Raw genomic sequence first — 15857 nt, 5'->3', positions numbered from 1 at the left:
TGGCTCCACAGTTAAGGGAGGGCTGAAGAGATGGCTCCACAGTTAAGAGTACTTATTTTGCAGAGGGCCCAGATTTGGTGCCTGGTACCCCCACTTGAAGGCTCATAACAACCTTGAACTCTAGTTTTAGGGGATCTGAGGCCTCCTGACCACTGAGGGCACAAAGTGTGAGTATGGTACCCATATATATGCAGACAAAACACTTAATACATAAAAAACTTAACTTAAAAAAATTTTAAGGGTTAAATAAAAACAGATGAGCAGAGAAGAAAAAATTTCCATGGGCTCTTTTCCCCCCTTAGAGATTTATTTTATTTACTTTATGTGTATGAAGCTTTTGCTCTGAATGCATATATGTGCACCATATTTGTGCCTATTGGGTCCCCTAAAACTGAGGTTATAAATGGTGGTTAGCCACCATATGAGTGTTAGGGATGGAAACCAGGTTTTCTGCAGTAGCAGCTGTTGCTTTTAACTGCTGAGCCATCTTTCCAGACTCAGCCCGCCCACCCCCGACCACCACTTCTGTTTGGAGACAAGACTTTGCTATGGATACTAAGCTGGCTTGGACCTCTGTGTAGCCCAGGCTGGTCTCAGTACTTAGATTTTTTTTTTTTTTCTTAAAATGTAGAAAAGGTAGAAGCAGGGTAGTCATTGTTCAAGGCCAGCTGCATTACATGAGAACTCAACAGAAATGTTTATAAATACATTTTGTTTCTGAGGGCAGTTGGTTAGTTTTTCCAAGTATAGGACTTCCAGTAACAAACTGACAAAATAAGGTGTGGGAATTATAATCTATCACATGACTTAATTTTTGGTTGCTGTCTTTTGAGTTGGATCTCATACCTTAAGATGGCCTCAGGATGACCTTGAACTTCTGGTCCTTCTGCCTCCCCATTGATAGTGCTAGGTTTACAGTCATGTTCCACACCATCAGGTTCATGCAGTGCTGGGGATGGAATCAAGAGCTTCTTGCATGCTAGGTAGGCATTCTCCAAGCTGAGCAATGTCTCCAGCAATTTGTTATTTGGTTTTAGAAGGCAGACTTGGTAGGTAGCTGAGAATTGCTTTGTTCCGTTTGAATTCATGGTCTTTCTGCCTCCACCTACAGTAGTGGGATTACATACAAGTGCTATTCCTCATTCCCAGCTTTATTATATATATTGATTTCCTTATAAATGCTTCAGTTACATATTACTTTCCTTATGGAGCCTTTAGTTGTTACTCTTAAAGTCCTATATGTACAAAATACTGCCTGCCTTACAAGATTTAGTGATGAAGTCTGTAAAGGCCCTATTGCAGTGTACATTGGCAATGAGGTAGACACTGGCTAATAAGGGTACATTTAAGCCATTTGAGATGGTTTATAAATCTATAATCTCAGCTCTGGATGCTGGAGCAGAATGATCACAGGTTTGAGGGTGCCTGTGTAATTTAGCAAGGTTCTGTCTCAAAAGTTCAGGAAAGCCAAGAAATACTAACTCAGTGACTAGTATGCAGGAGACCTTTGATTCAAATCCCAGTGCTGGAGAAGTGGAAAAAGAAGGGTGTATTTTGGTGTATGTTCTCAGGAAAATTTTTTGGTGTAATTCTTCAGATTAGGCCTGGTTTGATTCCACTGTTAATCTCTTAATATGTAGTTATAATGTAAAGTGAAATTTACAGTCTTTGGGATGTTGGCCCTAGCTGGTAAAGTAGGTCACTAGGGACAGAACTAGAAAATTATACCTCTCTCTCTTTGCTCTGGCTGTCTTACTGTGTAGCTCTGGCTGGCCTGAAACTTGCTATGTAGACCATAAACTCATAGATGAACATATTTCTGCTTCTAAGTGCTGGCATTAAAGGTGTATACTTCTATCTATGCCCAGCTATGCTATATATATTTTTCAAGGTAAATTGTCAGGACCTAAAGTTTTTTGAAGCATGAGATAGAATTTTGACTTGTAGTTTATAGACAGAACTTTTGCCTATATGGACAATATAGTAGGACCAATCTTAAAAACCTGGAGTGGTGGCCCTTTAATCCTAGCACTTAGGAGACAGAGGCAGGGTTCTAGGCCAGCTTGGTCTCCAAAGCAAATTCCAAGACAGCTAGAGCTACATAAAGAAATCCTGTATTGCGGGGGGGAAAAAAAAAAAAAAGGAGAGGAAAAGAAACCGTAATGGTTGGAGGCTGAAGAGATGGCCCAGCAGTCAAGAACATGTGCTCTTCTGGAGAGAAGATCTGAGTTTGGTTCCAAGCATCCACTTCAGGCAGATCACAAATCCCTGTGACTGACACCTGGGGGAATCCATGCCTGCACTCATCACCCCCAACATGGTCTTTTTCTATTTTTTAGCCAGTTAGACAAAAGAAAAAGTGAATGTTTTTTAATCTTTTGTATTATATTGAACATATTCACCTCTTGCATTGCTAAGAAATACTTTTACCCTTATTTAATAACATGGGTCAATATTAGACTTTTTTCTCCTTTATTTTTTTTTGTTGCTATTTTGATGCTTAAGCCCCAGACTGTAAAGTGAGAAGAGTGGGAAATAGAAGAGTAAAGAAGGTGCTGTGTGTGGGGGGGGGGCAGTGGTTGTGCACGCCTTTAATTCCAGCACTCGGGAGGCAGAGGCAGGCGGATTTCTGAGTTTGAGGCCAGCCTGGTCTACAGAGTGAGCTCCAGGACAGGCAGGGCTACACAGAGAAACCCTGTCTCGAAAAAAGGTGCTAGGGTGCAAATGCTGGACCAACAGGAAAGGGCACCATGCTACTTGTGGAGATGGAAACATAAGGTTATAGGTGAAAAATGTTTGCAAGTATGATGCTCAACACATGAAATGCTCTGACACACCGGACCTGGTGTGACTCAGGCCTCTAGGCAAGTATGTCCTGGGTTCAGAACAGTCGTGTCTGGACTAAAGAGTGAATGAGAGTAGCCATTGGGGCAAGTAAGATTTACTAGGTAAAGGCTCATGATTTATACTGTTTTATTACAGGTTCATAACAGCAGTTATTCTCAGGGAGAACATTAAGATAAGACACTAAAGAGCTTTGGATGTGATAGTCATTTGTAATCTTAGAGTGCAGAAGCCAGGGACTTGTAGTTTCCAAGCAACTGAGTTCTTTCAAATTCCACAGTGGCTTTCCCAATCATAATATATGTAGAGTATATGTTAATAGGGTGGTATATGTGCAGATGCCGTTAGGTCAGAAGAGGATGTTAATCAATCCCATGAAGCTGCAGTTACAGGCAGTTGTGAGCTACCTAATGTGAATGCTGGTAACTGAACCTGGGTCCTGGAAGAGTTCATTTCTCAGCTGTTTCCAGAAAGTGAAGTATCACTGTGCTGTTAGGGTGTGTGCTTGTGCTATTCTCCATACTTTGCATTTTACTGAATTCTAAAGAATACACTAACTTAAATTCTTTTGGTATAACATTCTAGCAAAGAATGGCTCAAGAAGTACTGACACATTTAAAGGAACATCCTGATGCTTGGACCCGTGTCGACACAATATTGGAGTTTTCCCAGAACATGAACACGAAAGTAAGCAAGCGGTGTTTTTAAAAACCCATTATTCTTTTCTTCCAGTTGTAAACTTTGAGGAAGGTATCATTTTTAGTATTAGCAGTTGTTACCAAATCATTTTATATTGCTAACTTATTTCAAAATTACTCTAAAAGCTTAGAATTCTTGCAAATAGTCCTAAGAATTATGAAGTTTTTATAATTGGGACTAGTGTGCAAGGCTTTTTATTTTTTCTTTTTGGGGGTGGGTGGGTATTTTTCCATTTTAGAACATGTGTATAGGTCTTGATGGCATAAGTTGTAAAAGTTATTCAGAGATGAGACATGACATGATTTTGGGCAATTAATACAATACAGGTTAGGCACCACCAACACTCAGTAATATGGACAGCTTAACATCCTACTCCCTGGTACCAGTGTTTACAATGAGACAGCACTCAGTTCTTATTTGCACTTGAAAATGTTATAACTCAGGGCTTTTTTTTTTTTTTTCCTTGAGTTTGAACAGAAGGGTTGATCAAAATGTGTTTTGACTGTTTAATGCTTGGTGATTCACGCTTCTCTTTAAAGGCCTTAAAGTAATAAGATGCCGTGGCACTCTGTTTAATACACAAAGGGTTTCTACTTGATATACATTGTGTTAAAACAGAAAAATCGCCATGTGCACATCTGTTTATGAGATCAGAGTGTGTTAATTAACAGTTTTAAAATATTAATTAGTTTTGACATCTTGTAAATTTTAAGGCAAAAATACAGCCCAGAACTTCCTCAAAGTGCTAACCTTAAGTAACATAACAGTGTTTGCCTGTTTGCTTGCCTGGTAAATTTTGCTTTTTATACTGACAGACATTACTAATGTTTAAGTTGATTTATCAACAGTATTTTTAAAAACTCAAATTTGTCTTGTGAAAAATGAGATGATTAGAGGAACAGAAAGAAAGCAACAGGTAAAGAATTCTTCAATTTACATAAATTACAAATGATTTGGTGCTAAATTTATGCACTATGACATTTGGCTTTTATGCAATCATTTTTTTTTCTTTAAAGATGTTAACACTACCTGATATTAATCATAATGTTCCATTATGTTGATTGCTTGTAATAGGAAGAAAAGGGGTGTCTTCCTGTGCAACTGACACAGCTAGGCTTTGACGGCAGGCCTCCACAAGGTCTACCCTTTTGATTCCCTTTAACTGAATTCTGTTCATCAATTGTTTTTGTTTCATGGGTGGTGGGTGGGGAATGGGGAACTCAATGCATAAATATTTCTAAGGGCTCAGATTTCTGCCATAGGGATCATTTCATGCGTTTGTTTTTTCATGTAGTCTTTGCTGTTACCTGTCCCTCATCTTCATAGCTCAGCAGTGGATTTACTCAAGTTTTGAGATTTAAAGGAGAAGTAGGGTTGGATTTTTTTTGTTGTTTTTTTGTTTTGTGATTTGATTACGTTCTATCATTTATCAAAAATTACTTTCCCAAAGGAACAAGACTTCTCTTTCCAAGTCTCATATCCAGAGTCATTAGGATGTTAGGACTTAGGTTGTGATGGAAACACCAACACCTGCACCTTTGGCCACAAGTGTTGGCTCCTTTTATTGGGCTCCAGTCCTCAAATTAAAATCGTGTGTTCAGTAAGCTGATCCACTTTTGTAATTGTTGAAAGGATTGTAGGTAGTAAATATTATATAACAAGAGTTAATCATTAATAAGTAAATGAACAAATGATAGTAATGGAAGTGGGTGTTTTCAATTGAGAAACAATAATTAGGTCAAGTAAAATATACCTAAAGAGTTTTTGTTTTTTGTTCTTTTTAGTCTGTAGTATTTATGGTGTTTGTTTTTTGGTGCTCCATGGGTCTTTTTAGTTGGTTATTAGCAAGAGGACATAATGCTGTAACAGTTAGATTTCTGCTTTGATTTTTTTTTTTCCTTTTGAATCTTTAGATAGTGTGATTTGTGCTTGAATAAATTTGCCTTTTATATGCTTCTGAGCACCAGATCTGCAGAGTTTCTGACCAGGATAGTAAGCTTCACTACTGCTGATTATGAAATACTGCAGTGACATTTATTTCTTAATTTCAGAATTTGTTTTGGCCTCATTCTTAGAGGATTTTAAGGAATAATGTTCTGCAAATGTAGAGTTTGAGTAGAGATTGTAAAAAAAAAATATTTTTGTAAAGTGTGGAATATTAAAATGAAAGAACAGCAAAAACATTTAAGCACAATGTAGTTTGGGACAGTCTATATTGTGCTGTGGCTAAAATGAGCATTTATATGATCCCTTTGGTTGAAATACTAATGCTCCTATTTTATTGTGTAAATGACTAACAACTTTAAAGATGAACTCTTATTCTCAGCCAACACTTGCAATCTGAGGCTATGTCTGTGTGAATGAGTTTACCTTTCAGGTATTACAGCTGGTTATTAGAATCCCAAAACTACATTTTGGTTCCTTTTCTTTCTCCTGCCTATCCACACTAATTGGTCAATTTTAGGTTGTAAATACTGGAGCATTATAAATTCTTAAATGTTGCTGACTGTTTAGAGTGCATAAGCAGTGGGAGGGATAAAATGGATTGAAAGTGGTGTCTGTTATTTAACTTTTTCACAAATGTAATTACAGCTTCCATGTTTATAAGGAATACCTGAAAGGTAGATACAGATTGCAACATGCATTTGTTTTTTGACTGTGCACAAAAGTTTATCTTTAAATTAGTAGAAATAGAAACTGCATAAGGGTGGGGCTAAAATTGAAAATAAACCCAGGGGTTTGTCTTGCTGCTCCTTTAAGTAACACACCAGTGATGCTTAAACACTCTATAGAACATATCTGTGACAGTACTTGATACTTGCTAAAAGCCTGTAATTCCTAGAGGGTGGTAGGAAGCTTGATAGCATCCAAGCTACTAAATTTTTAGGAGCCTGGTTGTGTTAATGTGTGAGCCCAAGAGCAGTCACTTAGAATGTGAATTCCTATTTGGCTGTTACTTTTTCTTTTACAGATAAGCCCATTTGGCTGCTAAAGGGCTTTTTATTTGGTTCTTCCTCCTGGTGTGAGCATGTATAAACAGCAGGACGTTACATAGAGTAGCAAAGAGTACATGAGGAAAATGCATGAAATCTCAGCTTATGGGTGAATAGATCCTTGTTTAATATGTAATTAAATTTGATAGCATAATGTTTTTGAAATGTTAGTTATAACATGTGTGAGTGTCTGTCCATTTGTGAATCCTTAAAGGTCCTAGTCCTGTGCCAAGAAATTCACATAGTTCTATTCTCCAATTTTCAGTACTATGGACTACAGATTTTGGAAAATGTGATCAAAACAAGGTGGAAGATCCTTCCAAGGAACCAGTGTGAAGGTAGGAAACACCTTAAGGGCAAACAATGCAGACTTTGGCTTCTGATGCTTTTATTACAGTTGAGTTGATTAATGTTATATGGCAGAATATATTTGTATTGGGAAGGAGTAGGCTGTCTTCTAGAGGAAAGAGGCAACCATCACTTTAGTTAAATAAACCTTGTACAAAAGAAAATGGTACCTGATTAAGTGTGGTAGAGTCTGGATAGTAGGGAATGCAAGTCCTGTTCTACACAAGATCATCTCTATTAAAAATAAGAATAAAAAGGGTCAGTATGATGGCTTAGCTGGTAAGACACCTGTTTTTCTCAGACCCCTACACTGGTACCATTCAGGACACAGCACAAACACCATGTAAACACCTTGTTCCATAAACATACACACAGTAAATAAAGAGCAAAGATAAGCTGTCATGGTGGCTCAGTGAATAGAGGTATACTTTCACCAAGGATGACCATGCAACTTCAATCCCCAGAACCTACACAGAGGAGCCAACTCCTGCAAGCTGACCAGCACATAAAGCTGTGCTCTCAGCAGACCTATCCCCACACCTGTGTGCACACAGAACAAATAAATTAAAAGTTTTAACAAAAAGCCCCTGACTTAGACTTCTGAGTGATGTGATTGTGGAGTTGGATTATGGGTATGTATCAACCATATTAAAATGATAACTTTACAAAAACAGTAACAGGTCAGAGAGATGTCACAGTTGTTAAGAGCACAAACTTCTTCTAGATGACTTGAATTTTGTTTCCAGATTTGGAGGCCAAATGACAAAATTGTTTTGGGTTTTTCCATCTGCCATTAATTCCATGTGATTTCTGGAATTTATTATCTCAAGTCACATGGCTTGTATGGCAGGTATTTGTACCCAGTGGGCCATCTTGCCAACCTCTATTTAGGTCTTAATTCATGTATGTGTATGTCTGCCTTCATATTTTAAGTGTTCCAGGTGTGTGCAGGTACCTTTAGAGGCCAGAGGTTGGTTGGATCCCCTAGAACTAGAGTCACAGCCCCAGACATCTTCAAACTGACTGGGTGCTGGAAACCAAACCCGGATTCTCTGAAGGAGCAGGCGGTGTTTTTTTTTTTCCCTCCTTTTTCTTTTCTTTTTTTCTTTCCCCTTTTTTTGTTTCCCCCTTTGAGGGAGAGTAGGCAGAGAGTCAGTCTATTTGTCTATCCTTCTCCATCTGTCTCCCTCCATCTGTGAGGTGCTTTTGGTGCTGGAGTTAACAAGTAATAAAACTTAGCTGGAGTGGTGGTGCATGCCTTTAATCCCAGCACTTCAGAGGCAGAGGCAGGTTTGAAGCCAGCCTGTTTTATAGAGTGAGTTTCAGGACAGCCAGGACTGCACAGAGAAAGTGTGTCTCAAAAAAAAACAAAACAAAACAAAAACCCTGAGCAAGGTGGCTAGAGAAATTGCTCAGAGATTAAGAGCACTGTCCCAGAGGTCATGAACTCAATTCCCATCAATCACATGGTGGCTCATAACCATCTACAGTGAGATCTGGTGCCCTCTTCTGGTTTGCAGGCATAACACTATTCTTTTTTTTTTTTTTTTTTGTTTTTTTGAGACAGGGTTTCTCTGTATAGCCCGGGCTGTCCTGGAACTCACTTTGTAGACCAGGCCGGCCTCAGCATAACACTATTCATTGTGTGTGTGTGTGTGTGTGTGTGTGTGTGTATCAAGTAATGAATTTGTGATGGGAGCTGTGCCCAGGTTCTCTGGAAGAACACAAAGTGCTTGAACACTAATGCCCTTGAATCATCTTTCCAACCCTGTTACTGTTAATACAATTTCATGTTTATTTTTTATTGGGATGGTGTTCTATTATAGTCAGGTTGTTTTATAGATAACTTTGGTGCCTCCACCTGAGGACTGGGAAGACAGATATGAGCCACCACAGCTTTGGGAGTGCTGATCAAATCCAAACATAGTAGACAAACATTCTACTAACTTGAACTGTGGCCTTAAATTAACCATAACCTTTAAGTTTGATTGAGAATGAAATTTTTGTTGTTACAGGGATTATTGTGTACATTCTCCAGTGACGTCCAATGCTAGCCAGATAATCTTTTAATCTAATTGTCACAGTCTGGCATTCATAGTACTGAAGTTAGTAACTTCAAAGAAGCCAACCTATTTTGTTGTGTTTATGCATACCTGGAATCCTAGGCAGTGTGGAGGCAAAGGAAGAAGATTGCCATCTTTGTTACATAGCAAGTACCAGGTCTCATAGGCCTGACACTCTCTCCTGAGTAGCTTCTCTCTTTAGACTTCTGATATGGCCTGGGCTCCAGTGTTATTCTAGTACTAGTGTCTCTTCCCTTCCGGACCAGGTGTATTTGTTTTTTGTTTGTTTGCTATCTTTTTCTCTTGTAACAAGACAATGTTTCCTGGTGCCATCCATGTGGCCTCAAACTCACCTCTCTTCTTGTCAAATACTGAGACTAAAATTAACGTGTGTGCCGCCGGGCCAGACAAAGACACATTCAAGGAGAGACTCTTGTAACAGCTATTTCTGTGTGCTTATACCTTTTACTGACCTGCAGGCAGTCCTCTTTTTACTTCTGTGTAAATGTTACTTACCTTCATTTCTTCTAGAAAGTCTCAAACATTTATAACTACATTCATTGGTTCAGTGTCCTCATGGGTAGTCCCAGCACTACAGGGTTATATAAGTGAGACTGGTTCTGAAATGGCGATTTTACTGTAAAGATTTGCTTATTTATATGTATACATGTATGTGTTCTTGAATGTATGTACACCAAGTACCTTCAGAGGCCAGAAAAGGGCACAGAATCCCCTGGCTCTTGAGTTAGACCTTGTGAGTGGGTGATATGAACTAAACTTGAGTCCTCTGCAAGACCAACAAGCACTCAAACTGCTGCTCCCATCTCTCCTAACTCAGTAAAAAGCCATGAGAAAGAGGTACAAAGGACATTGTTAGAATTATTTTCTGTATTGCTATAATGGCCATTTAGCCTTAAAGCCAGAAAATAACATCTGTATGTATGGGGTTGTTTTGTATTTGTGATTATTAGTGCCTTACTAGTAATGACTAAATAAGTAGTTTTCAAGTTAGTAGGGCTCCCTTTATTTCTTTATTTTAAGTGCCAAAAGGGTTTACATTTTAGTTTTAGTGTAGAGCTTTTTAAATTGTTGTTGTGGTTGTTGCGGATGTTTGAGACACTATAGCCCAAGGAGACCAAGAACTCACTTGTGTCGCCCTAATTGGTAGGTGTGAATCATGACATTTGGCTGAAGTTTAAGGTTGTCTTGTCTCCCATAAACACATGGGTTTTTTGTTTTGTTTTTTTTTTTCCCCTGCATAGAATTTTTCTTCCTAGAACTTGCTCAGTAGACCAGTCTGGCCTCAATCTCAGAGATCTACCTGCCCTCTGCCTCCCCAGTGCTAAGATTAAAGGCATACACTGCTACTGTACTTGAAGTTTCAAGTATTAAATACTTCTTCTTTTTCTTAGTTTTTTGAGACAGGGTTTCTCTGTGTAGCCCTGGCTGTCCTGGAACTCACTCTGTAGACCAGGCTGGCCTCAAACTCAGAAATCCACCTGCCTCTGCCTCCCAAGTGCTGGGATTAAAGGCGTTCACCACCACCGCCAGGCAAAAGAAATACTTCTTAATATTTTAAAATGTTTAATTAAATTTACTGCTTGACACTCTTGGGTTTTTGAGACAGGGTTTCTTTCTCTGTGTATCCCTGGGTGTCCTGGAAATCACTATCTTGAATCAAGATAGATCTACCTGCCTCTACCTCTCAAGTCAAGGCCTGTGCCACTCAGCTGCTTTGACACTTAAAAGTGTATATACCCAAATTTTATTGTAGAGGTATTGTCTTAATATGCAAGGATCTCATGAGATTACCAGAAACTTAAGAGAATGTAACATGAGCAAAAGCACAGAGTAGGTCACACCTCTAATTACCCTGTTGTAGTATCTGCTTAGAAGTGTGTGTGTATGCGCGTGTATGCGTGTGCACACGCGTACATATGGATGTCACGGAAAAAATTGGTACATTGTTTTCTCTCCTTATGGGGCCTTAGAAATAAACTCAAGTTTTGGACTTGGTGGTGAGTGCCTGGAGTTGCTGAGCCAAGCAACTCCTTGGCCCTTTCAGCTATAATGTTGAGGATGGCCTTGAACTTGTGGTGGTCTCCTTCCCTCTTCACCTGAGTGCTGTGATACAGACTGGAACCCCCGCTGCTTGTGTATACATGCTAGGCACTCTACCAAACAAAATTTTAGTCTATTTTTTAGAATCAAATTGTCCAGCTTTTGGGTTTTTGTTTTTTGGTTTTTTTGGTTTGTTTTGGTTTGGTTTTGGTTTTTCAAGACAGGGTTTCTCTATATAGTCCTTGCTGTCCTGGAACCCACTCTGTAGACCAGGCTGGCCTCGAACTCAGAAATCCGCCTGCCTCTGCCTCCCAAGTGCAGTTCTGACCTCAGAACAGGTGAATCTCTGGCCATTTCTGGTCAGAGTTGGCTATTTAGTAAGATCCTGTTTGCAAAACCTGTGCCTAACCTAAGCACCCAACTCTGGTGCAGGGGTGTGCATACCACATAGATGTGTGCAGCTTTAGCATAGGTTCTGGGGTGTGCACATGGATGTGTGCACACAAGTGAAGGTCTAGGCAACAACAACCATCCCCAAAACAAATAAACAGAAAACTAGACCTATGTTGTGTTTGCAGTGCTTTTTACTTTTTATTTTTCCAGTTTTGTTTTTTTCGAGAAAGGGTTTCAATGTGTAGTTCTGGCTGGCCTCAAACTCACAGAGATCAGCTTGGGTCTGCCTCGTGAGCCCAGCTGCTTTAGGCCAGCCAGGACTATACAGCTTTAAATTAAAAAAAAATAAAAAAATAAAAAATCAGGTCAGTATAACACAGGTCCATTCTCTACAGAGTCAATGCAGACCAGTTTCAAGGATGAGAGACAAACAGTGAGAAGTAAGCCTGAGTATTACTCCAGTATTTGGGAAGCATACATGTGAAGGTGACTCAAAATTCATTCAAGACCTGATTTGCACACACAGTGTTTCAGGATAGTTACCCTGTCAGAGATAGCTTTGGAGAGTAAGGAGTTCAGGATCATCCTTAGTTACAGAGGAGCTTTATTCAGGCCAGTCCAGATACAAGAAATAAGAAATACTGTCATTAGGCAGAGGCAGTAAGTGATCAACTCTGAAGGCCTGTTAGTTAGAAAGAAAAAAATTCTGGATTAGAGATGCCTACAGGAGTCCCAGCTTAAGTTCAAAGCACCCAAGTTACATAGCTCTTGACACCTTTAACTGTTCATCTTCTGCTCTGTGGGCTTTCACACACAGGCGACATACAATCATAGACAAATGGCAAAGTTTTAAAAGCTTTAATCTCAGCACTCAGGTGGCAGAGGCAGTCAGATCTCAGAGTTCTAGGATAGCTTAGATTAGAGCTAGTTCTAGGATAGCCAGGTCTACACAGAGAAGTCCTGTCTTGAAAAAGAAAGAAAAAAATAAAAAGACTAAAAATTTGTAATTTGGGCATGATAATCCCAGAACTTTAGAGGCAGGACCAATAGTTCAAGTGTGAGTGGTTCAGTGTTTTTAAATATTGAAATTGGCTTCAGTATTTAACCAGGATAGCCAGAGCTTCAGGCAGTTGTCCTGCTTTAGCCTAAGCTATTAAGTCAGGACAAATATATCTATTTAATCAAAAAGTTCATAGTACTTGGTATACTTTTCCTATAAAATTGATGTAACAGGAAGAAGGATGACTACTAGTTCATGGCTAGCCTAGGGCTACATAGGTCCTGATTTCTCAAAGCTTAAAATGTTCAATTAAAAGCATAGAAAACAGTATTTAACATTTTTTCAAGTGTTTACTCTCAAACCTAGGAAGTTTTGTGTGTTAGGCAAGTGCTTTTCTATTGAATATTGAACTATATCCAGAGTCCTAATTGGCATTCTTTGCGGTTGCCAGCATTGGTGAAGGAATTGGAGTTTGAAACTGACTCTGCACCAGATCCTGAATATTTGTAAACATAGAGTAAAATTTTTTTTAAAATTTAAATTAAGTGTCACATTCCTCTCTGGGGTATCATAACTCCTTATTGCTTGAGTTACAGGCATAAACTTGCTTGCCTATCTTGTAAAGTTAATTTCTTTTATGCATTATGTATATATTTTTTTATAGGAATAAAAAAGTATGTTGTTGGACTCATTATCAAGACATCCTCTGACCCAACTTGTGTAGAGGTAAGGAAATGTTAGTTTTACTTTATTTCAGTGTTTGTGTGTGCACATTCATCAGAGTGCATATATATCATGGGTGTGGAGGTCAGAAGACGGCTTCCTACCTCTCCTATCCCTTGAGTCTGGAGATTGAATTCATAGGTCTACACTGTAAACCATCTCAGATACTCCAGTGATTTAATGTTATTTTTTATTATTAAATTTATTGTTTTAATATTTATTCTTTTGCGTGTTTGTAAATGCTTGGGTGCTATTTGAGGTTACAGGGCAATTCTTAAGAGTTGGTTCTTCTACCATGTAGATCTAGAGAATTGAACTCAGGTTGTCAGACTTGGCACTTGGCATTACATGCTGAGAGCTACCTCCCTGGTTCCCTGAGAATGTATTCAAGAAAACAAAATTATTCAAATGTTAGTCTGTTTTTATTAGTCCCAGGAGCATGTGTATTTCTAATAGACCTATAATCATTTCTTGTGTTTGTACTGAATTCTTTAGGCACTTATTTAATCTGATCCCCTTTCCTCCCCCTCCCTAGAAAGAAAAGGTGTATATTGGGAAGTTGAATATGATTCTTGTTCAGGTAAGCTTTATATTAGCCATCTTCCTCAGAAAAATTTAATTAGTTATTTTAAGACTCAGTTATATGGCTCCATTGTGAATTGGATTACATATATGAGTTTCAATTTTTAAGTGTTACTGGATCCTTAGACTTTGCCTGCTACTGTGCATTATTTCTCATTTAAATGTGGCTCTTAGAATCCCAGTTTATATATCCTTGCATGGAATGTGGCCTCCTAGTTAATCTCCATACATTCTTTCCTAACCATCTATAGTCTTTTAAGAATATTTATATTGGCCCAGGCGGATTTCTGAGGCCAGCCTGGTCTACAGAGTGAGTTCCAGGACAGCCAGGGCTATTTATATTGGCCTGTTTTTTCTACTGACCCTCAACAGACCATCCTTTTATAGAATGTTTAGAATATACTTGGCTATGACACTGTCAAAATTTCAAAAGTCTAGTACATTTAATTGGCATTTTAATAGACGACTCTATTCATGCTTGGGCTATCTACTTAAAAGGCTTATATAATATGTTCAAACCAGGGTCTAACCAGGCATTTAATCATGTAAGAGCATTTAATCATGTAAGAGCCCAAGTTCAGCTTCAGTTATGACTAGACTATATCCAACAGAAAAAAAAATGTCTATTTTGGGGATTGATCCCAGGGTCTGATACACTAGATGAACATTTAGCCTACCCCCTAAACCTATCTTGTTAACCTGTCACCCTTCATCATTTAATTAGGTCTCATAGTTTGGGGTAGGTTATACATATCTATCAAGCAAATATTAATATTCATACATATTACAACCATATATAAATATCAGGGTAACTGAATGGGGTCCTGGAGTATTGAAAGCACTGTTTTATATTATGTACAGTATATTAAAAGGGGGGAAGTGAGTAATACTCTGGCTTTAGCAATGTTCTGTCTTTGTCAAATGAAGTTAAATGAACATTTCATTTTTATTTTAGATACTTAAGCAAGAGTGGCCCAAGCATTGGCCAACTTTTATCAGTGACATTGTTGGAGCAAGTAGGACCAGTGAAAGTCTATGTCAAAATAATATGGTGATTCTTAAACTCTTGAGTGAAGAAGTGTTTGATTTCTCTAGTGGACAGATAACCCAAGTTAAAGCAAAGCATTTAAAGGACAGGCAAGTATTTATGTTTTAAATTATCACATGCTATATGGAGCTCTAAGTGTAAAAGTTTTTAATGAAATCTCATCAGCAGTGTTTGTATTACTGGAGGGAGGGGGAGTGTGAGTGTGCATAAGGCGATGTTCTCCCTGCCATCCATGTCCTCCCATGGTAGGCCTCAGGATAAAGTCAGGATTTATGTTGTCCCTCCTTTCTAAATCATGTTGTTGTTTTCTTTCTTAGCATGTGCAATGAGTTTTCACAGATATTTCAGCTTTGTCAGTTTGTGATGGTAAGTGATTTTAATTTTCATCTTTTTAAAAATAAGTTAGTGGGAAAAATATATTTATGGTGTATTTTATGTTTTCAGGAAAATTCCCAAAATGCTCCCCTTGTACATGCTACATTAGAAACACTGCTGAGATTTCTGAACTGGATTCCACTGGGATACATCTTTGAGACTAAGTTAATCAGCACATTAATTTACAAGGTAAAGCCAGTACACTTCAGTTTGTCTCTGGATAGTCACAATTTTTTTTTCACTGCCATTCTACACACTGCTTTTCTAGTAATCATTTAATATGAATGTCTTCCGTCTATGTGGTGTTTGTTTTCTGTAGCTCAGATTAGTGGTAGATGCTAATTCTAAAACTATAGAGTCAGAAGCAAAAGGTCTTTTAGTGCATTTATTTAATATTGTGTGTATGCATGGGTGTGGTTGTGTGGAGATGTCACAGGTAGGACAACTTGGTTGAGATATGGTTCACTGCACCATGGGTGTTGTGGGGAATGAACACAACTCATGGTGCATGCTGCTTCTTTGTTTTAAACTTGCTGAGCCATCTCAGAGGTCCCAGGTCTAAGGATTTTGAGTTTGAGGGTGGCCTGAATTACATATCAGGGTATGGTGGTTCATGTCTGTTATCTGTCTTGTTCAAAGTCACACAAGACATATGTGGGCTGCACCAAAGTTGAAAGCTTTAACCCCAGCATTTTTAATCAGTGTGAGTCCAACTTAGCCCAGAATTT

General features: G+C 38.5%; 1 protein-coding gene across 1 annotated transcript in view; it reads left to right on the top strand.

Moving 5' to 3' along the window:
- Xpo1 (exportin 1) overlaps window positions 1-15857 on the top strand; it is a 41619-nt gene that overhangs the window by 8791 nt on the left and 16971 nt on the right. The window contains exons 3-9 of the mRNA XM_028778076.1: window positions 3430-3531; window positions 6802-6874; window positions 13066-13127; window positions 13660-13704; window positions 14662-14843; window positions 15072-15120; window positions 15199-15318. Coding sequence (XP_028633909.1) covers window positions 3430-3531; window positions 6802-6874; window positions 13066-13127; window positions 13660-13704; window positions 14662-14843; window positions 15072-15120; window positions 15199-15318 — 633 coding nt within the window. The remainder of the gene's footprint in view (window positions 1-3429; window positions 3532-6801; window positions 6875-13065; window positions 13128-13659; window positions 13705-14661; window positions 14844-15071; window positions 15121-15198; window positions 15319-15857) is intronic.

Source organism: Grammomys surdaster, unplaced genomic scaffold (assembly GCF_004785775.1).
Source record: "Grammomys surdaster isolate TR1022 unplaced genomic scaffold, NIH_TR_1.0 67, whole genome shotgun sequence".
NCBI lineage: Eukaryota > Metazoa > Chordata > Mammalia > Rodentia > Muridae > Grammomys > Grammomys surdaster.
This window is presented reverse-complemented; position numbering and strand designations above follow the sequence as displayed.